This window comes from Mandrillus leucophaeus, unplaced genomic scaffold (assembly GCF_000951045.1).
Source record: "Mandrillus leucophaeus isolate KB7577 unplaced genomic scaffold, Mleu.le_1.0 Scaffold1164, whole genome shotgun sequence".
NCBI classification, from domain to species: Eukaryota; Metazoa; Chordata; class Mammalia; order Primates; family Cercopithecidae; genus Mandrillus; species Mandrillus leucophaeus.
In genome coordinates this window covers 162,011-182,718 of record NW_012099921.1, presented here as the reverse complement: position 1 = coordinate 182,718, position 20,708 = coordinate 162,011, and the positions used below count along the sequence as shown (strand labels likewise).

At 49.6% G+C, this 20,708-nt stretch overlaps 2 protein-coding genes across 3 annotated transcripts; both read left to right on the top strand.

Annotated features, from left to right (window-relative positions):
• Positions 1-2,509: 2,509 nt before the first annotated feature.
• On the top strand, positions 2,510-5,958 carry NMB (neuromedin B). The gene is given in 3 exon segments (XM_011999244.1): positions 2,510-3,098; positions 3,747-3,919; positions 5,689-5,958. Coding segments are annotated over 3 exon segments (465 nt in total). The 5' UTR covers positions 2,510-2,941; the 3' UTR covers positions 5,824-5,958.
• Positions 5,959-6,755: 797 nt separating this feature from the next.
• WDR73 (WD repeat domain 73) lies at positions 6,756-18,078 on the top strand. 2 transcript variants are annotated; one of them, XM_011999222.1, is made up of 8 exons: positions 6,756-6,857; positions 7,455-7,522; positions 8,397-8,485; positions 12,558-12,646; positions 13,216-13,280; positions 14,813-14,977; positions 15,325-15,690; positions 17,428-18,078. In XM_011999222.1, exons 1-8 carry the CDS (start codon positions 6,817-6,819, stop codon positions 17,661-17,663), a joined length of 1,119 nt encoding a protein of 372 aa, XP_011854612.1. In that variant the 5' UTR covers positions 6,756-6,816; the 3' UTR covers positions 17,664-18,078. The 2 variants fall into 2 exon arrangements, with proteins under 2 accessions (XP_011854612.1, XP_011854622.1); XM_011999232.1 differs by having other exon boundaries at positions 6,785-7,126; positions 7,190-7,522.
• The last annotated feature ends 2,630 nt before the right edge of the window (positions 18,079-20,708 follow it).

Here is a 20,708-nt window from a genome sequence, read left to right as displayed (position 1 = left end):
GCTAGGATGGTCTCAATCTCCTGACCTCGTGATCCGCCCGTCTCGGCCTCCCAAAGTGCTGGGATTACAGGCTTGAGCCACCGTGCCCGGCCCCATATCCATTTTTAATCACTATTTTTGATGAAGCAATTTTATTATTAAAAAACTTGGTGCACTTTAAATGTTTTCCTGGTGTTAGGTATGATAGGATTTGCCATGTATCTTTCACCCTTTTAGTTACCCCATGGGTTGTTTTGTGAACCTGCCTCACATTTTCTGTGCATGTCCTTGAATGTTGTAGAATCATAGGAGGGTCAAGAGTGGGTTCTGAAGAGCTTACCCATGTGCCACCATTCAATTCAATGCTAGCCTTTCCCCACGGAGTGGAGGCCTTTGGACTTCTCTTGCCACCAGAGTGGACTTAGGGAACAGGCAGTTGGCATTTGAGGTCTTCATGCTAAACTCAGAGCCTAGCACTCCCTTGAGCAAGCCACCTTCTCCCCTGTGCCTCCCATTTTTTTCCCTAAGGTAAAGTGAGTGCTCCTAAGTCTGTGGAGGTGCTCCCCTGCTGTTTTCTCCAGGGTCCTCAGAGCCCCCCCCTTTTTTTTTCTGTAGTAGGCTGACAGATCAAATGGTCCCAAGGGTGCCTGGGGCCAGCCTCAGAGCTGTGGTTGCAGCTGTGAACCCAGGCTGTGTCAGAGGAAGCTTGACTTAAGTATAAACTTAGAAGAACTCAAGGTCCAGTCACCTGTGGAAGAGAGGTGAAACTCGAAATGCAGTGCCTGCTCCCTCTCCCTCCTGAGATATCGAAACCCAACTTGGTGTTGAAATTTGAGATGGTACAATGGGAGTGAGTGTAGTTTAAGGAGAGTTGTATCTGCGCTGCATAGATTTGGGGGCCTGATGTAGTGGTCCAGACAGATCTGAAATCTGATTCCAGTGGGATGTCTGGGAAAGTGGGTAAACCTCTTAGCTAGTTCCCACCTATAAAATGAGGAGAGCGAAACCTACCAAATGAGAAGAGAGAAACCTACCAAATAAGATTCCTTTAAGCATTTAAGTGATGCAGCACTCAATCAATACTAGCTTCTGTGTGTTCACTCTAATTTCTATATCCATGGACTAGAGAAGATAGGATGGGGGCTTGATGGATGCAGAGGAGCGGGGGGGCGTGGGGGGGGGTCACAAAGGAATGATTACCGGAAGGTGATAAGAGCTATATCTGTACACCATGGCTAAGCTGTGACAAGAAAGCAGAGAGGTGTAAATGCCAGAGTGGGAGGTGAGAAGCACGGAGATTGGGGGGAAAGCCAGGGCCAGAAATGAAACGTCCCTGTCCTGTGTGTCATGCTCCTGGAAGCTGGGCCTCCAGCTGGGCATGGCAGCCAGTTTTTCATGTGAGCTTCCCCTTTTAGGATGGGGATCCACAGAGCTAGCAACTTTGCTGAGCTAGATATTAGCAAGAGTCCTAGAAGCAGGTCCCATTATCAAGCCAGATGGGAGTAGGTTCTGGCATAGCCATGCTGTTCCGTGTTCCAGAGGTATCCAGAGTCCAAGGGGTGGTCTGCGCCCCGCTCCTCCATCACTCTCTCCTTTGTATACTTGTCTCTCCAAGGAGATGGTTAACTCCCTTGGGAGCAGGGAATTATCTGTCACCCCTCTTCTTGTGTCTAGTGTAGTGCTCTGAACAATGAGTTTCAGTTAATTAAGCAAACATAAATGTATTATTCTGGAGCACAGTGTCTTCCTCTGCTCATTATATGATGCCACTGATCAAGAAGTTCTTTCCAAGGAAGTCCAGACAGCTCCTGGGGAGAACAAAGTGTCAGATGTGAGAGGGCAGGTCCTACAGGATTGTTGCTTCCTGCCACAGAGTAGGTATGCTAAAACATGTAAAAAAAATTAGGGCAGTGTGGTTATTACCATTTTACAGTTGAAGAAAGTGAGGTTCAGCCGGGCCACAGCTTGTACATGGACTCCTGGGTGCAGTGCAGTCTTGGGTGCAGTGCTCTTTCCACTTCCTTGACCCAGAGGTCGGCTTCTGCCCATAAGCCAGGCCCTGCAGCTGGATGCCCATTCCTCAGAAGCGGCCCTTTGTCCCACCCTCCCATCAGTCTGCATTCCCATCCTGAGCACTTACTGTGTACCAGAACATTGCCAGACTGTGGTGCTGGCTGTGAGAGGGCAGACAGCAAGGTGAACACGGATCAGATTCCCCCAATGGGCGGAGGTGATGGGGATTAGTTTATGGAAGTCCTTTGGTGCCTAGCACTTGGCTGGACACTGTAAAAATGCCTCTGTTAGCCTGGGCAACCTAGCGACACCCAGTCTCTCGGGGGCGGGGGGCGGGAAGCCAGGCATGAAGGCGTGTGCCTGTGGTCCCAGCTTCTGGGGAGGCTGAGGCTTGAGCCCAGCCCTGGAGGTTGAGTTTGCAGTCAACCGTGATCGCGCCACTGCACTCCAACGTGCACGATACTGCCAGATCCTGTCTCAGAAAAAAGAAAAAGAAAAGAAAAAAAAAAGGCTGCTACCCGGGAGGAGAACTCCTCGCCCGACCTCTACCCTCATGAAGAGAGGCTCAGAGGGCTGAGAAAGCCGTGGGACAGTGGCAAGGCAGGGCCAGGGGAAGCAGCTTTGCCGCCGGGGCCAGGCTCCTGCTTGCCCGGTGCCTTGTGCCCGGTCCTTAGCCTGAAGGTGGTGGGCTTCAGCCAGAAGCCCCTGGCGGAAGCGGTGCCTGCGTGCGGTTCAGAGTGTGGGTGTGCAGGTCTATGGGCGACCCAAAAGGGGTGCCCCTGCCCGGTAACCTAGCGTGAGGGTGGGGAGGGCGGCGGGCACGCAGCACGGCTTGGCTGCTCAGGGCAGGCTCCGCCCCCAGGGGCGCGGGTTTAAAAGGAGGGAAGGCAGCCCGGGAGCCGAGCGGCCGGGAAGCGCGCCGGAACGGAGCTGCTGCCCTGGCACAGCCATGGCCCGGCGGGTGGGGGGTGCTCGGCTGCTCAGCAGCCTACTGCTCTTTGCCCTGCTCGCTGCCGACGTCGCCCCGCTCAGCTGGGATCTCCCGGAGCCCCGCAACCGAGCCGGCAAGATCCGAGTGCACCCGCGGGGCAACCTCTGGGCCACCGGTAAGTCTTCGCGGACCGGGCAAGCAAGTGCCCCTCATCCTGCTCAGATCCCATTTCCTTCTCAACCCTCTGGCCTGTCCTCAGCCACGGACACTAGTGTCGGAGCAGGTGGGAAACCCTGGGGCTCATCTAATTTAATAGATGTGAACTTGAGACCTGGACAGGTCAGTGACTTGGCTAAGGTCGCGCAGCCAGTTTAAGACAGGGCTGGGCTAGATCCTAAATCCCACTGCCAGCCGGTGCCCCTTACTTTAGGCAAGACTTTACCGAATCTTCTAACCGCTGATGTGGTTTTGCTGCACCTCCACTTTCCAGGCACCTGGCTTCACTCTCCACTTCCTACCCTGCCCTTTCTCCTCCCTTGCCCAAGCAGGCCACACAAGTAGCAGAGTTTCTCCCTGACCCTGAACCATTCCACCCTCCTTCCAGCTGTGTCATCCTCTCTACCTGTTCAGGAAAAGCTGAGGGAGCAGGCTTTGCCACCACCCAGACACCTTTGTGGCTCCTTGGTGAGGTGGAAAGACCAAGAACAGGAAGGTTAAGTATCTTCCTGCCACAACAATGGAAAGGTGGGAGAGATGAGGAACTTTCCCCCTGAGGTAGGATCCTCCCTGCTTGACTTCCTTGTGCCGGACACCTCCTTTCTAGGTCACTTCATGGGCAAGAAGAGTCTGGAGCCTCCCAGCCCATCCCCATTGGGGACAGCTCCCCACACCTCCCTGAGGGACCAGAGACTGCAGCTGAGTCATGATCTGCTCAGGATCCTCCTGCTAAAGAAGGCTCTGGGCGTGAGCCTCAGCCACCCCGCAGCCCACATCTAGGTGAGCCAGCCCCCACTCCAGTGTCAGGAGGGCCCAGCTGGGGCCATCCCTGGATCCTGCATGGGAGGAATTACCACCCAGTACTGTATTAGGGTGTGACTGTCTGACCAGGACATTATGGGTGTAGACCCCAGAAAGCCAGGGTTCCAGGCTTTTCCCTCTTGAGGCAGAGCTCAAAGGAGGAACAGTCCAAAGAAAGTAAGTTGACCTTCCTGGCAGACCCCATGGGGCAAGAAGTAGGGAAAGAAGTTCCCCTGACTCATCACCCAGTCTAAAGTAACAGACTGGGATCATCAGCCTTTTGGAGAAGGACCTTTCTCCCTCAGTCCACACAGTCTTGTCCCACCCGTGCTGTTCCCCGCTGCATTAGTCAAGTCCACCTTTGCCGTGCCCTGTGTGTGCTTGTGGCCGAACTGGGACCCTGAGGCCCAGAGAGAGAAAGAGAAGTCAGTAGCCAAGACAGAGTCTGGACCTTGTTCACCTTGACCAGAGCTCTTCCCATTCTCTCATCTGCCTCAGCATCCAGTGGCAGGGTTTAGCAACTTCAGTGCGTTTGACATTCTAGGCTGGATCATTCTTTCTTGTGAGGGCTGACCTGTGCATCATGGGATGTTTAGTGGCATCCCTGGTATCTACCCACTAGATGCCAGTAGCACCTTCCTCCCCTCATCAAGTTGTGACAACTGAAAAGACCTCCAGACATCACCAGATGTCTGCTGGGGGAGACGGCCCCAAATCATTATTGGTTGTCAATCACTGATCTATGGGATTCAAGGCTCCAAAGCTGGAGAGCCAAACCAGCCTTAAGGTCTAGCGCAGCTGAGTGGCAACTCCTCCATTCCCTGCCCCTGGTGCTGTCCTTACTGCATACCACCCTCCCTGGCCCTGCTGCTGTGTGCAGAAGGCAGTGTGATGTGGTAGAATGTGGGTTCTGACTACAATGTGCTGGGCTCATAACCTAGCTACTTCGTAGCTCTGTGACCTTATAAATGTCCCTTAACTTCTCTAAAGCCTCATATTCCTCACCCACAAAATGAAGATAATAATACGGCCCATCTCCCATTAAATGAGACCATTTATGTCAAATGCTCAGCACGGTGCCTGGCTCATAGGCAGCCCTTAGTAGATAGGAGCTCTTACCAGTCTGTGAGCTCCCTGGCAGCACCTGTTGTAGATTTGCCTTCATATCCCCCACTGTGCCTACAATATAGTGTGTGCATTTTGAAGGGAGAGGCATTCCCTAGAAAAGGTCCAACCCAGCCTCAGCGGACATCCCTGACTTCCTGAGGCATAGAACCAGCAGCCACTAAGGACCTCGGATGTAAGGCCTAGGAGCTTGGGCTGGCTGAATCTGAAGGGAAACAATACCACCTCTAGTGCCCTTGGTTTTGAAGCTCGGACACATGCAGACCAACTAGAGAATCTCAGAAGCAGCAGTGCCTAGGTCTGGGGCTTCCGAGTGAGGTCTGGGGCAGAGTTGGGGTGGGGGAGTGAGGACACTGACACTAGCCCAGCAGCAGGCACTGTACTTGAATTTACTTCCATGATCTCCTTTGACTGTCATGACAACCCTGGGTGGTTGGGGCTGTGTTCTGAGAAAACTATTGCCCTTGACCCCTCCAAGGCAATTCAGGGTGCTCTGCCTCAGCCGACAGCCTGCCGGTGCCCACCTCTGCAGACGTCTGGCACTTAGGAATGGCAGGATGCCCCTATCATTATCAGAAGCCCCTCCCTGACTCAATTCTTCTGTATGTTTCTCTTCAGTACAGGAGGCTGCTGGTACAAATACTGCACAAATGATACCAATAATGGGACAGACACAACAGCGTGGCTTAGATTGTGCCCACCCAGGGAAGGTGCTGAATGGGACCCTGGTGATGGCCCCATCTGGATGTAAATCCTGAGCCCAATATCTGTTACTCCATTACTGTGATTTCTGGTTGGGTCACCAGAAATATCGCTGATGCAGACACAGATTATGTTCCTGCTGTATTTCCTGCTTCCATGTTGAATTTGTGAATAAAACCTTGCTCTTTACATACAATGCCTGGTCCTCTCCTTCTACCCATCTTTTAGGGGCTAGGAGGGAATGGGGGCTGGCAGAGTGTTCAGTGAGATGGGGCTGGCTCCAAAAAGTCCACAATACTCCATGCCATGGCACCAGCCTGCCACTGACTCTGGACTCCTACTCGTCCACTCATTCAGCAAGCAAATAACGCCTGTTGTATGCCAGGTTTCGTGCCAGGCGCCGGGTTCTACTCTCACCTCTGCCACCCACTGCCGCAGGCAAGTGTCACTAGTTTCTTTGCTAGTAAAAGGGGGCTGCAGACACTACACTGCCGGACTTGACTCAATCTTCCCGCCGGACTTGGAGCGGAGCGCCGAGTTGGGATCCAGACCCTGCCGGCCGCCTATTCTCTTCTCTGGCCGTCAGTAGGGTTGCCAGCGTTAGCAAATAAAAATACTGGACACCCAGTTAAATTCGAATTTCAGATAAACATTAATTTTATCTAATAAAATGTACCAAATATTGCATGAACATACTCGTAGGAAAAAAATTATTCACCGTTTTTCTGAAATTCGAATTTAACCGGGCGGTCCTGTATTATTTCTGGTCTTTGAGCACTGATTGCCCCTCTCTTGGGCTGCAAACACCCGGCCCTAAAACGGGCGATCATTTGGTCCTCAAGGCCTGCTCGAAGCTGACAGCCGGGAAGTCCCGATTTCAGGTTACTTTCCCGCAGCTTTCGCAAAGAAAACCCGTAACTCACCCAGGGTGGGGCGCAGCTCTGCCTCTTGACCCCGCCCTTAACGGGAGGCCCTGCCCACATGTCGCGAGAGCCGCGCGGCCCCGAAGGCTCTGAAGCGGAAGTGAGACGCCGGAAGCGGCCGTTGCTATGGATCCTGAGGAGGACTGGCTGGTGGAATCCTTGCGCTTGTAAATCATGCGGGGCTGGGAGACGGGAGCTGGGTCCGAATCTGGCCTGGCGGGCGGATGGGTGCAGGTGGAGGCACGTTGGAGATCCTGGTGCACAGTGGGCCAGCTGTGGCCTCGGGGCTCTCGGCGACGGAGGACTCCGCCTAGGCCTAGGCCCCCATCTTTAGGAAATGGCTCCTTCCTGCGTGCGCGTGTTGTGAGATTACTAGTAAGAGCCTAGCTTGTGAAGAAGCAGTGCCCAGTTAGTTTGCGCCAGCCTCTGAGTTCAGGTCAGAACACAAATGACCTCATTGATTCTCATGTCAACCTTGGGAGTTCAGTTCTGAGTTCAGCTCAGAACACAGATGACCTCATTGATTCCTCATGTCAACCTTGGGAAATCTGGGTACCCAGGGAGGTCCACACATGAGGACAGAGGCTCAGGGACATCAACAGACTGGCCTGGTCCCAGAAACAGGGAGTAAAATGCGAAGCAAACTCGGTCCCACGTCTTCCCGACTCCAGAGCTTGGGCCACTGAACCATGCGGCTGCCATCTTGGAGTTATCTGAGCTGTGAAGTGCTGTGCATCGTGTGATTTTATGTCCCTTTTGTGCAGGTACCAGGATTTCTATGCATTCGACCTCTCAGGAGCCACTCGAGTCCTTGAATGGATTGATGACAAAGGTGGTATACCTTCCTGGCCCTGAAGGAGAGGGAATTTCACTCCTGAGCTGGGTTTCAGGAGCTAAGCCTAGAGGGACCCAACCCACTCTTCTGGGCACCTGAGAGTCACTTGTAGCAATTTGATGCCCCATCAGCACTAATATTCCTTTTATTAAGATCTTTGACCGGGAGCAGTGGTTCACGCCTGTAATCCCAGCATTTTGGGAGGCCGAGGTGGGCAGATCACCTGAGGTCAGGAGATCGAGACCAGTCTGGCCAACATGGTGAAACCCCGTCTCTACTAAAAATACAAAAATTAGCTGGGCGAGGTGGTGCACACCTGTGCACCACCAGCTACTGGGGAGGCTGAGGCAGGAGAATCACTTGAACCCAGGAGGTGGAGGTTGCAGTGAGCCAAGATCATGACACTGCATTCCAGTGTGGCTAACAGTGAGACTGTCTGAAAAAAAAAAAAAAAATCTTCAGGCTGGGCACTTCGGGAGGCTGAGGCAGCGGGCAGACTGCTTGATTCCAGGAGTTTGAGACCAACCTGAGCAAGGAAACCCTGTCTCTACAAAAATTACAAAAATTAGCCGAGCATGGTGGCCCACGCCTATAATTTCAGCTACTCCGAAGGCTGTGATGGGAGGATCACTTGAGCCTGGGAGGTTGAGGCTGCAGTGAGCTGTGATCAGACCACTGCACTCCAGCCTGGCTGACCCGGCGAGACCTTGTCTGAAAAAAAAAGAAAACCAGATACTCAATTCCTCCATACAAGGCTGCACACTGAAGGAATTTATCCTTACTTTGGGGGATTGGGTGGCGTTTATAGACCTATCCATGGTCTGCAATCTTCCTAACAATTTGTCACAGCTACCTCTGCTTCTTTTTCCAGGAGTCTTTGTTGCTGGTTATGAAAGCCTGAAAAAGAATGAAATTCTTCATCTGAAATTACCGCTCAGACTTTCTGTAAAGGAAAACAAGGTAACTTGAAATATAAATGCTGAGTATGTTGACTTTTATTTATTTATTAAATATTTGTGGTGCTCCTGTTATCTACCAGGTATTGTCCTGGATACTGGAAAGACAGCAAGCGCTAGGCCTGCCCTTTTAGTCTAATAGAGGGAGGCAGATATGCACAGAGATCAATGCTGTAGAATGTCTCGTGGTTTACAGAGGGCTATCAGAGGAAGAGGTGGGTTATACTTTATCAGAAATAGATTTAGGGAGCGATTAAGGATATAGAGGGCAGTTGAAATGCTCAGAGTGGTTAAAGTCACCTAGTGAATGTGTGGTATGTAAGGAGTGAGGAGAATATAGTGAGGACAGAAACTCAGGGAACACATTTAAAGGATGAGTACAGGAAGATGAACCCCCAAAGAATACTAAGAAAGAATAGCCTCTGAGGTAGGGGAATCTCAGAAAAGGTCAATGTTTCTGAAGCCAAGAGAGGAGAACTTCTCAAGAAGAAAAGAGTTAGTAGCTGTCTAGAATTCCAATAAAATCATTCAGATGAGGAATTGAAGGCCAGGCACAGTGGCTCACGCCTGTAATCCCAGCACTTTGGGAGGCCGAAGTTGGGCGGATCACAAGGTCAGGAGTTCGGGACCACCCTGACCAACATGGTGAAACCCCCCCATCTCTACTAAAAATACAAAAATTAGCCAGGTGTGGTGGCGTGCGCCTGTAATCACAGCTACTCAGGAGGCTGAGGCAGGAGAATCGCTTGAACCTGGGAGGTGGAGGTTGTAGTGAGCTGAGATCGTGCCATTGCACTCCAGCCTGGGCAGCAGAGAAAGCCTCTATCTCAAAAACAAAACAAAACAAAAATCATTCAGATGAGGAATTGAAGAGTTCATTCATAAGACTGGCAATTGGGAAGCTCTTGGTGACCTCTGCTACAGGATTTTTGCTGGTGGTGGTTAGGCCCAAAGACTAAAAATGAAGAGGAAGCAGAGTCAGGAAATGTAGGGAGGGAAGAAGCTAAAGCAGCAACTAGTTGGAAACACAGATCTGAGGGAAGGTTTCCTAAACACAGAGGCTTGAGCAGAGTTACAAGTTGTGGGAAAGTAACCCTCGAAGAGGGAGAGGGTGAAAATGAGGGAGTATCACAGGGAACATGCTCCTGCTTCCAGGAATAGAAGATGAGGATAGATCAGGAGTCCAGGGGATGCTATTAGTCATCAGAGGACAAGGGAGGAGTGAGGCATACAGGCAGATGACCTTGTAGGGCCACGTAGGGGCAGGAATTGGAGTGTTTGCTCCTGAATTCCTTTTTGTTCGAGACAAGGGCTTGCTCTGTCACCCAGGCTGGAGTGCAGTGGTGCGATCCTGGCTCACTACAGCCTCAACCTCCCATGCTCAAGTGATCCTTCCGCCTCAGCCTCCCGAGTAGCTGGGACTACAGGCATGCACCACCATGCTTGGCGAATTGTTAAATTTTTTTGTAGAGATGAGGTCTCACAATGTTGGCCAGGCTGGTCTCGAACACCTGGCTTCAAGTGATCCACCTGCCTCGGCCTCCCAAAGTGCTGGGATTACTGGCATGAGCCATCACTCCTGGCCCCACATTTCTTTTTTTTTGAGACAGGATCTCACTCTGTCACCTAGGCTGTAGTGCAGTGGCGTGATCTCAGCTCACTGCAACGTCTGTCTCCTGGGCTCAAGCCATCCTCCCACTTAAGGATCCCAAGTAGTTGGGACCACAGGCATGTGCCACCACACCAGGTTAGCTTTTGTATTTTTTGGTAGAGACAGAGTCTTGCCAAGTTACCCAGGCTGGTCTCGAACTCCTGAGCTCAAGCAATCCTCCTGCCTCCCAAAGTGCTGGGATTGCAGGTGTGAACCACTGCACCTGGGCTTTTTTGTTTTGTTTTGTTTTTAAATTATTTAATGAAATAAGAAACAATCTGAGCGTGGTGGCTCATGCCTGTAATCCCAGCACTTTGGGAGCAGGAGACTGAGGTGGGCAGATCACTTGAGGCCAGAAGTTCAAGACCAGCCTGGCCAACATGGTGAAACGCCATCTCTATTAAAAATAAAAAAAAATTTGGCCAGGCACGTGGCTCACGCCTGTAATCCCAACACTTTCAGAGGCTGAGGCAGGCGGATCATGAGGTCAGGAGTTTGAGACCAGCCTGGCCAATATGGTGAAACCCCATCTCTACTAATAATACAAAAATTAGCCGGGTGTGGTGGCATGCCTGTAGTCCCAGCTACGCGGGAGGCTGAGGCAGAAGAATCGCTTGAACCCGGGCGGTGGAGGTTGCAGTGAGCCAAGATCACATCACTGCATCCAGCCTGGGTGACAGAGCGAGACTCCGTCTCAAAAAAAAAAAGAAAAAAAAAAATTAGCTGGGTGTGGTGGTATATGCCTTTAATCCCAGCTACTCAAGGGTGACTGAGGCACCAGAGAATCCCTTAAACCCAGGAGGCAGAGGTTGCAGTAACCTGAGATGGCGCCACTGCACTCCAGCCTAGGTAACAGAGTGACACTCTGTCTCACAAAAGTAAGTAAATAAATTTATCTTAGGGCATCACCATGGTATGAAGTTGGGTCGAATTGTTTAGAATAGAAGAGGCCGAGAGGCTAGACAAGGACATAGAAAAACACTGCTCAGCCTGGGAGAGGCTAGATCCCATGCAGATGTGGCCCAGTTTTTATCATAGCCTGAGGACCACCCTACCAGGGCCATTAGGAGTGCTGGCTAAAATGCATATTCCTAGCATACTTCCCAAACATACTGAATTAGAATCTCAAGAGAGAAAGCTCAGGAAAAATGCCAAGTTTGTAGATTGACATGGTGGCTCACGCCTATAATCCCAGCACTTTTTGAAGCTGAGGCGGCAGACTGCTTGATACCAGGAGTTCAAGTCCAGCCTGGACAACATGGCAAGTCTGTCTCTTCACAAAATTTAAAAAGTTAAAAAAGACCAGGCATGGTGGCTCATGCCTGTAATCTCAGCACTTTGGGAGGCTGAGGCAGGCAGATCACCTAAGGTTGGGAGCTCAAGACCAGCCTGGGCAACTTGGCGAAAACCCATCTCTACTAAAAATACAAAAATTAAATGGGTATGGTGGTGCACACCTGTAGTCCCAGCTACTCAGGAGGCTGAGGCAGGAGAATAGCTTAAACTGGGGAGACGGAGGTTGCAGTGAGCTGAGATCACGCCACTGCCCTCCAGCCTGGGCTACAGAGTGATACTCTCTGTCTCAAAAAAAAGTTAAAAAAAAAAAAAAAAAAGCCAAATTTGTACTCATAAAACCCAGAGGCTACAGAAGCTATCATCTTCCCCATCTCCAGTCAGGCTTGAGTCAGGGGTTCACCCAGACTGAGCCTCGCTGTGAGAAGTGATTTACGTCCCTGCTCACCACCAGGTTTGCCTTGTTTCTTCTATGGCCACCTCCTTTTCCTTTGCCTCTCGTTCCTTACATGGAGATAGTAGAGGCTAGTGGCCAACAGTATGGACTTGGGCTAGAGAGACTTTGGTTCAAATTCACAACTTAATACCTGCATGACCTTAGAAAAGTGGCTGAAGCTCCTTGTGCCTTAATTGTGTCATTTGTACAATAGGGATAATTATAGTACCTATATCATAGGAGGTTGTAAGAATTAAATGTGATAAAGCCCTAAACACTGCGCCTGACACAGTGAACACTGATAAGTTGTCATTGTTAATTTTTATTGTTAGAGGAATCCACCTGGTTTCCAGCAGGAGAATGGAGGGAGAAATGGGGATGTGTCCACTGCTTTCTTTGATGAAGCTGTTAAGCTTCTCTGGCTTCTCTAGGAAGGCCTGGAGTATAATGCTTGTGCTGTAGTAAAAGGGGCTAGTGAAAGGCTAGAAGGGTTTTGGATGTGCAAAGGAAAAAGGAAGCTGTATGTATAGGCAGCTGAGACCAACATTGCCAAATACCAGCACACCAACGCCCTATCACCAGCTGAGTGGCTTCCATGGCCTCCTGCCAGGCTGGGACCTGACTCCTCACTTAAGAGTTCCTCTGAAATGTTCATTTGAAGAACTGGCTCTGATTGGCTACTCCTTTGTATTGTAGGGCTTATTCCCAGAAAGAGATTTCAAAGTGCGCCATGGAGGATTTTCAGACAGGTCTATCTTTGATCTAAAGCACGTGCCACATACCAGGTATGGTCAATTCTGTGATCCAGACCATCCACGCAGGATGGGATGCCTGAGGGGTATTCTGCCTCCTCGTCTCCATTCCCACCCCCTCAGCACACGGGCACATGTGAGTACACAAGTGCGTGCACAGATACGCCCAGATTTAGAATACAAAGAAACCACTGCTGTGGCTTCATAGCCCCCCAGAACCCTTTGACTATTGTAAGAAACAGGTCTACCGGAGTTGCTGCAGGGAATAGAAATGGGACAGAAGGATGCTCTTCTGTTGCTCTTGGGTGATAATTGCTTAGTTGGGAGAGGCTAAGAGTCTCTGGGTCAGGTTGTGTTTGGCCCCATACTGGTGTCCTCTCTAGGTTACCATCATGACACATGGAAGCTTAGGCTCAGTCTCCCTAAAGTGGACTGAGCCTGCCTCTTATCTGTGAAGTGAGGGTGGTTGGCCTTGATGATCTTGCAGTAAGATTTCCTGATACGGGAAGTGGAGTCCCAAGCTAAGTGGGCTGGAGAGGGGAAGGGACCTGTGTGGATAAGCTCCCCATGGTCTGGACTGATTTTCTGTTTATTCTGAATAGATTGCTGGTGACTAGTGGCCTTCCAGGTTGTTATCTGCAGGTGTGGCAAGTTGCAGAGGACAGTGGTGAGTGAATTTGACTTGATGGGGTTTGGGGTTCTAGGAAAGTGTGACTCATACACCCCTGTCCCCTAATCTGAGCCAGTTAAGAAGTAGACTCAGGCTAGGGACAGTCTCATGCCTGTAATCCTAGCACTTTGGGAAGCTGAGCTGGGTGGATCACTTGAGTTCAGGAGTTCAAGACCACCCTGTACAACATGGTGAAACCCATTTCTATTACAAATAAAAAAAATTAGTCGGGCGTGGTGGTGGGCACCTGTAATCCCAGCTACTGGGGAGGCTGAGGCAGCAGAATCGCTTGAACCCGGGAGGTGGAGATTGCAGTGAGCCGAGATTATGCCACTGCACTCCAGCCTGGGCAACAAGAGCAAAACTGTCTCCAAAAAAAAAAAAAAAGAAGTAGACTCAGAGCCAGGTGCAGTGTCTACTTTAATGCAGACAAGATGAATTAGCAACCACGACATGACATCCAAGCCCCAAATGGAGCTTCCTGTAACCTGCTCCTGGAATTGAGTTCATCCAGAGAACTACTGTCCCTAGGCAGGGGCAGTGGCAAGGGCAGAGCTAAGGCTGCTCAAGTGAGCTCACCTCTTTGGCAGCATTAAGCATATATTAAGAGAAGCCTCAGATGTAGAATACAGAGAGGAGAACCTGCCTGTTAACCTAGCGGGTGGAGACAACCAAATAAAAACTAATACTTGGCTGGGTGCGGTGACTCATGCCTGTAATCCCAGCACTTTGGGAGGCCGAGGTAGGTGGGTTGCCTGACCAGGAGTTTGAGCCCAGCCTGAGCAACATGGCGAAACCCCATCTCTACTAAAAATACAAAGAAATTAGCTGGGCATGAGGGTGCACATCTATAATTCCAGCTACTCGGGAGGCTGAGGCAGGAGAATTGCTTGAACCTGAGAGGTGGAGGCTGCAGTAAGCTGAGATTGTGCCACTGGACTCCAGCCTGGGCAACAGAGTGAGACTCTGTCTCAAAAAAACAAAAGAACCAAAACAAAACTTGACTCAAAGCCAAGGATGTTCCATTCAGTGTAAAAAAGATGTGGACTTTCTTGTCCACCTTACAAGACAATGACATCTGTAACGTGACCTGTACTTGCTAGGCTTTAGCAAGTCACTCGAGGTCATGGAACACGTTTTTGAAGAAATAATATCAGTTCATGAATTCTGTACCTGTGACTTGTCACTGAAGGTGTGACATCAGCAGCGTGTTCATTCCTTTTCTTCTACCTGTTCTCCACAAAAATATAAAAAGCCAGAATTGCTTTTTGGGTTTTCAGATGGCATTATCTTCTATTTGCAAAAAACAGTTTATAAGACAAATAATAAAGAAATTGAAATGTTTCTGATGGTTTCAAAAATGTAAACATGAGTCAGAGTGGTTATGTCTCAACATCATCTCTTGCCAACCGGCAGCTCCTTTTCTTTCTTGACCTTCTAAATGTACAGGGGATGACAGCTGGCTGGCCTGTCATGTTTCAAACCTTCATTAAAGTTCTGGATTTTAGCCTCTTTTCGTTTTCCCCTAGATGTCATTAAAGCTGTCAGCACCATTGGTGTGCATGAGAAAGAGGAGAGTCTCTGGCCTAGGGTGGCTGTCTTCACCTCGATGGCACCTAGAGTCCTCCATGGGGCGAGACTCCGCAGTCTGCAGGTCGTTGATCTGGAATCCCGGAAGACCACGTACACCTCAGGTATTGTGGTACTTTGCCCCTTGCTGGCTGCTCCGGCCGGCATCACCCCCCAGCCCAACTCAGCCACTATGGAAACTGAGTTCAACCCTGTGTGCCAGGTGTTGGGGATACACGGTGAATAAGAGGTGAGCCCTGGCCTCAAAAGGCTCCCATGCTGGGGCAGGATTAGGCAGTCCTAGGGACCAGCACCCAACCAGCCGAGCAGACAATGGCAAGATGAGTGGAAAGGGAGATGTGATTTATTCTGCCTGGGACTGGTGGAAAGGGACCTGTGACCAGCCAGCCCTGCCAGATTGCCAGATCCATCTGCCTTCAGCTGCTTGTCTCCTTTGCTCTTGGTCTTCCAGATGTCAGTGACAGTGAGGAGCTGAGTAGCCTGCAGGTCCTAGATGCAGACACCTTTGCCTTCTGCTGTGCTTCGGGCCGGCTGGGGCTTGTTGACACCCGCCAGAAGTGGGCACCGTTGGAGAATCGCAGCCCTGGCCCTGGGTCTGGTGGAGAGAGATGGTGTGCTGAAGTTGGGAGCAGGGGCCAGGGCCCTGGGCCCAGCATTGCCAGCCTTGGCTCAGATGGGCGTCTTTGTCTTCTTGACCCCCGGGATCTCTGCCATCCTGTGAGCTCAGTCCAGTGCCCAGTATCCATACCTAGCCCTGACCCAGAGCTGCTACGAGTGACTTGGGCCCCAAGCCTGAAGAATTGCTTGGCCATCTCAGGTACTACCGAGCAGGATTTTGTCTGTTATCTGATCTCTTTCTTTCAGGGGACTGTTGTGTGCTCAGGAAGGAGCCTCCAGCAACATGATAAACCTGACTCCAGAAGTTAAAGTTGCTCACAGAGAAATTCGAACTCTCCAGGTTCTTCAGTGGCAGGCCTTTTCCCCCACTGGCTACTAAACTTCCACACACTGGCAGCAGGCCTTTCCTAGCCTAGCAGGAATTCAGGTCTTAGGTTGGTGGAGGGGCCTGCAGACAGTAAGACACTGAGACAGACATAGGGCTGGGTCAGAAAGAAGAGGGGACAGTGGCTAACATGGTGAAACCCTGTCTCTACTAAAAATACAAAAAATTAGCTGGGCACGGTGGCGGGCGCCTGTAGTCCCAGCTACTCGGGAGGCTGAGGCAGGAGAATGGTTTGAACCCGGGAGGCGGAGCTTGCAGTGAGCTGAGATTGCGCCACGGCACTCCAGCCTGGGCGACAGAGAGAGACTCTGTCCCAAAAAGAAAAAAAAAAAGAGAAGCGGGAACAGGACCTCAAGGGTACTTCTCAGCCTACTTACCTTTTGAAATGTAGCAAGCTGGCCAGGCGCGGTGGCTCACGCCTATAATCCCAGCACTTTGGGAGGTCGAGGCGGGTGGATCACAACGTCAGGAGATCGAGACCATCCTGGCCAACATGGTGAAACCCTGTCTCTACTAAAATAAAAAAAATTAGCCAGGTGTGATGGTGCACACCTGTAGTCCCAGCTACTCGGGAGCCTGAGGCAGGGGAATCACTTGAACCCGGGAGTCGGAGGTTGCAGTCAGCTGAGATCATGCCACTGTGCTCCAGACTGGCAACAGAGCAACACTCTGCCTCAAAAAAAAAAAAAAAAGTAGTAAGCCAGTTAGGTCAGCAGGCTCCTGGGTCTGGTCTGGTGGCATCTAGTTGCTTGGGTACTTAATGTGGGTATCTAAAAGCCAACAGGAAGGATCTGTTGAGACAGGTGGGGGTTGAAAAAAATCATTGAGAGCAAGAAAGGATGATTAGAAATGCCAGGATCCAGAAAGAATAGAAGAGCCAAGCTCAGGTAGAGGGGCTGGCTCTTCAGTAACAGGAAGATGGCAGGATGGGATGAGTGTGCGTGCAGCTAGATTGTGCAGGGACGTGAGGGTATTTCTCTCCAAAGGCTTCTGTTTCCCTCACTGAGTAGGAGACAAGGCCATCTGCTGAGAGGGACCCAGAGGTAGGGGATTGGAATCTGGGGCAACTTGCAAAGGTTTGAAGAAGTCTCTTAAGCCTCAGTTTCCTGGGGAAAATAACAGTGTCTGTGTCATACAGTTCTGAGGATTAAAAGAAGTAATACTTGTCCAGAATTAGCCTTCAAGCCTCATGCGTAACAGGTGCACAACGATGCCCATGGTTACATGCCCCAGGGAGTCATCAGCTGCCAACACTGAGGGCAGATGCTACTTGCCCATGGTTAGCCTTTAAGTGCCTTGATTCCTCATCCAATAGCCTGTTTTGGTACCACAGAGCAAATTATTAAAAGTATTTTAGTGGCTGGGTGCAGTGGCTCATGCCTGTAATCCTAGCACTTTGGGAGGCTGAGATGGGAGGATTGTTTGAGGCCAGGAGTTCAAGACCAGCCTGGTCAACGTGGTGAAACCTCATCTCTATTAAAAAAAGAAAGAAAATTATTTTAAAATAAAATTAGGGATTCATTGTCAAGCCTCTCTTTTCTATATTCTCAGGTTTTGATGGTACAGTCCAGGTCTATGATGCCACATCTTGGAATGGAACGCAGAGCCAAGTAGAACCTCTCTTCACTCACAGAGGTCACGTCTTCCTAGATGGAAACGGGACGGACCCTGCTCGTTTGGTCACCACCCACACCTGGCACCCCTGCAGACCAAGGACTTTGTTATCAGCAACAAATGATGCCTCTTTGCATGTGTGGGATTGGGTGGACCTTTGTGCCCCCTGCTGACACCAGCATCTTTCCATCCAGGCCTCTAGAAAGGGGAGGAGCTGCTGTAGTAGCAAGGCTACTGATGTAGGACTCAAGTGACTGCCAGTCCCTGTTACCAGCTGTGTGGCCTTGGGCAAGTATACCAGCGTCACTGAGCCTCAGGTTCCTTATCTGTAAAATGAGGATAGTAAGAACTACCTCGTATTGATATTGTGAAGGTTAGAAGAAATGCATGGTGTAACTACTTGGTAGCTACTGTTACATCTGGGAGTGTAAAATGGCAGTGTTTTGTCCCTGTCTTCACACTAGCATAGGGAGAATCGAAAGAGCTAACAAACATGCTTTGTGAATTTTTTTAAAGAAAAAAATGTAGAGGGGCCAATAAACATAAAAAAATCCCAGCCCTAGTAGCAATTAAAGAAATAGCAAAACAAGATTTCTGCTCGTCTTGAGTGGTTCTCATGGGTACACAGGTGCACTTTCCCACACTTGTCCCCCCAAGTGACTAGGTTCAAGGGACATTTGCTTTTGGTGGCCCCACAAACATTTCCTTTTGAGGGCCCATAGTGAATATTAAAGTGTGCTGGACATGGTGGCTCATACCTGTAATCCCAGCACTTTTGGAGGCTGAGGTGGGCAGATTGCTTGAGCTGAGGAGTAGACCAGCCTGGGCAACATAGCAAGATCCTGTCCCTTAAAAAAAAAAAAAAATTGGCTGGGCATGGTGGCTCATGCCTGTAATCCCAGCAATGTAGGCAGCCAAGAAAGGTGGATTACTTGAGTCCAAGAGTTTGAGACCAGACTGAGTAACATGGTGAAACCCTGTCTCTACTAAAAATAGAAAAATTAGCTGGGTGTGGTGGTGTGAGCCTGTAGTCCCAGCTACTCAAGAGGCTGAGGTGGGAGGATTGCCTGAGCCTGGCAGGTGGAGTTTGCAGTGAGCTGTGATCATGCCACTGTATTCCAGCCTGGGCAACAGAGTGAGACCCTGTCACATACACACACACACAATAGGTGATAAGGTTAAATAAGTTGTTCACCCTGTCAGCATCTATTAAGCCCTTCCCATGCGCAACACTAACTACATGCTAGAAATACATAAATGAGAGGCTTCCTAAGGTGGCTGAATTATTATTATTATTATTATTATTTTTTTTTTGTAGAAATGGAGTCTTGCTCTGTCGCCCAGGCTTGCGTGCAGTGGCGTGATCTCGGCTCACTGCAACCTCCACCTCCTGGGTTCAAGCAATTCTCCTGCCTTAGCCTCCCAAATAGCTGGGACTACAGGTGCACGCTGCCACACCCAGCTAATTTCTTTTGTATTTTAGTAGAGACAGGGTTTCACCGTGTTGCCCAGGCTGGTCTCAAACTCTTGAGCTCAGGCAATCCACCCACCTTGGCCTCCCAAAGTGCTAGGATAACAGGTGTGAGCCACCGTGCCTGGCCAAAGGTAATTCTTAAAGAAAAAAAGAACGTCATGCCACAGCCCATCAGTGACTTTTGACAGATATTTGGGTAAGTTCTTCTTTTCCAAAAACACCACGACTCATGACTTAATCATATTTCATGAATCTAATTGGTATACTCATGTGTAAATTGTGCTTTGTTTTGCAATTCTAGAAAGTTGTGGGAAAATAGTTTAAACACACAAAAAGAACCATTTTCAGAGGTAGGAACTGTGTTCCATTTATTTCTAAATCCCATTTGTTCTGTACATGAGTCCTTCCAGGGTCTCTGTTCGGCTCTTAGAGAGAGGCTCAAATCCACAGGAACCCGTTGGCCTACACCTAGACTCTTCCCCAGGATCTGGAGACCCCAGCCCTGAAGACACCTGAGCATAGACAGGAACTAGTGCGCTTGAAGAAGGTGATAGAGAGGTAAGCTCTCCAACTAGGACACTTCTTAATGACATGGTTCCTAGTTACTGCTCTGGACATATACAGAAAAGGCTTTTTGTACTTCATTATTCTGGCTCACAACCTTCTAGACCCAGTCTCACATTTTTAGGATACAGTATGAGCTGTAAGGCTCTACTGCAAGCGCTGTTGCACATTTAAAGCAATCCTGCCACATAAATTCTACTTAGATTGAATTGTAAAATTGCTGGTTTTGTAGACCAAAACAGCAATCTTGTAAGGTTCAACCCAATACATTGAGAGGAGGAGTAAGTTATGGTTAAAAAGCCAACCTCTAGTGTTGGAACTATTCTCCTTTCCCTTCCTCCAAAGGATCAAGTATATAGAATGCTTTCCTCTCAATTGATGCTAAGTCAATCCTAAGAAAAGGCATTTGGGGAAATGTAGACATGTTCTGAGCCCCAGTCCTCTCAGAGAACAATAGAAGACCTTTATGATTTCCTTTAGTTAATAAACCCATGTCTAGCTGCCAGGTGCTTAGAACAAACAGCCCACAGCTGACCCAACCATCATTAACGTCATCAGTGCAGTAGTGCAGAGCCGCCTCTGTCCTTGAGGGAGGGTCTCAGAGACAAGAATCTCACCCCATTGCCAAACTGAAAGTTAAGGCACAGAATCACAGTGAAGACTCACTGAGATGGTGACATAATCAAATTCAGAAGTAGTCTCTGAAGACTCTGGAAACTGACTTGTCTCAACAGCACAAATAAGAAAACCCTGACTGCTATTTCATAAGCCAAGTGAGTGTTTAGTGAGAGAAAGAAAAGTCTGTCAGACTGAAATCTTAATTTTCTCTTTATCTCATGTGAGTGATGTGGTAGAGAATCAAGGGCAAGACAAACCCTTTCTTGGGATGGATTTCCTACTGTTTTCAGCCTCAATGCTTTAAAAACATTTCTTCTACATTTAGGGAACATTTAGAGTCTCCCATGTGGGTTCTCTGATGTGCACTAAAATGTGAACTATTGTTGAATCACCTCCCACATTCACTACATTCATAGGGGTTTTTCTCTTTTCTTTTTTTTTTTGAGATGGAGTCTTGCTCTGTCACCAGGTTGGGATGCAGTGGTACGATCTCGGCTCACTGTAACCTACGACTTCCTGGTTCAAGCAATTCTCCTGCTTCAGCCTCCCAAGTAGCTGTAAT

Bases quoted from the DNA above. Each gene is read 5' to 3' on its own strand.
- WDR73 (XM_011999222.1), top strand. From the start codon at position 6,817: ATGGATCCTGAGGAGGACTGGCTGGTGGAATCCTTGCGCTT. The intron at 7,523-8,396 runs GTGGTATACCTT...TTCTTTTTCCAG, and splicing joins TGAATGGATTGATGACAAAG to GAGTCTTTGTTGCTGGTTAT. The intron at 13,281-14,812 runs GTGAGTGAATTT...GTTTTCCCCTAG, and splicing joins GCAAGTTGCAGAGGACAGTG to ATGTCATTAAAGCTGTCAGC.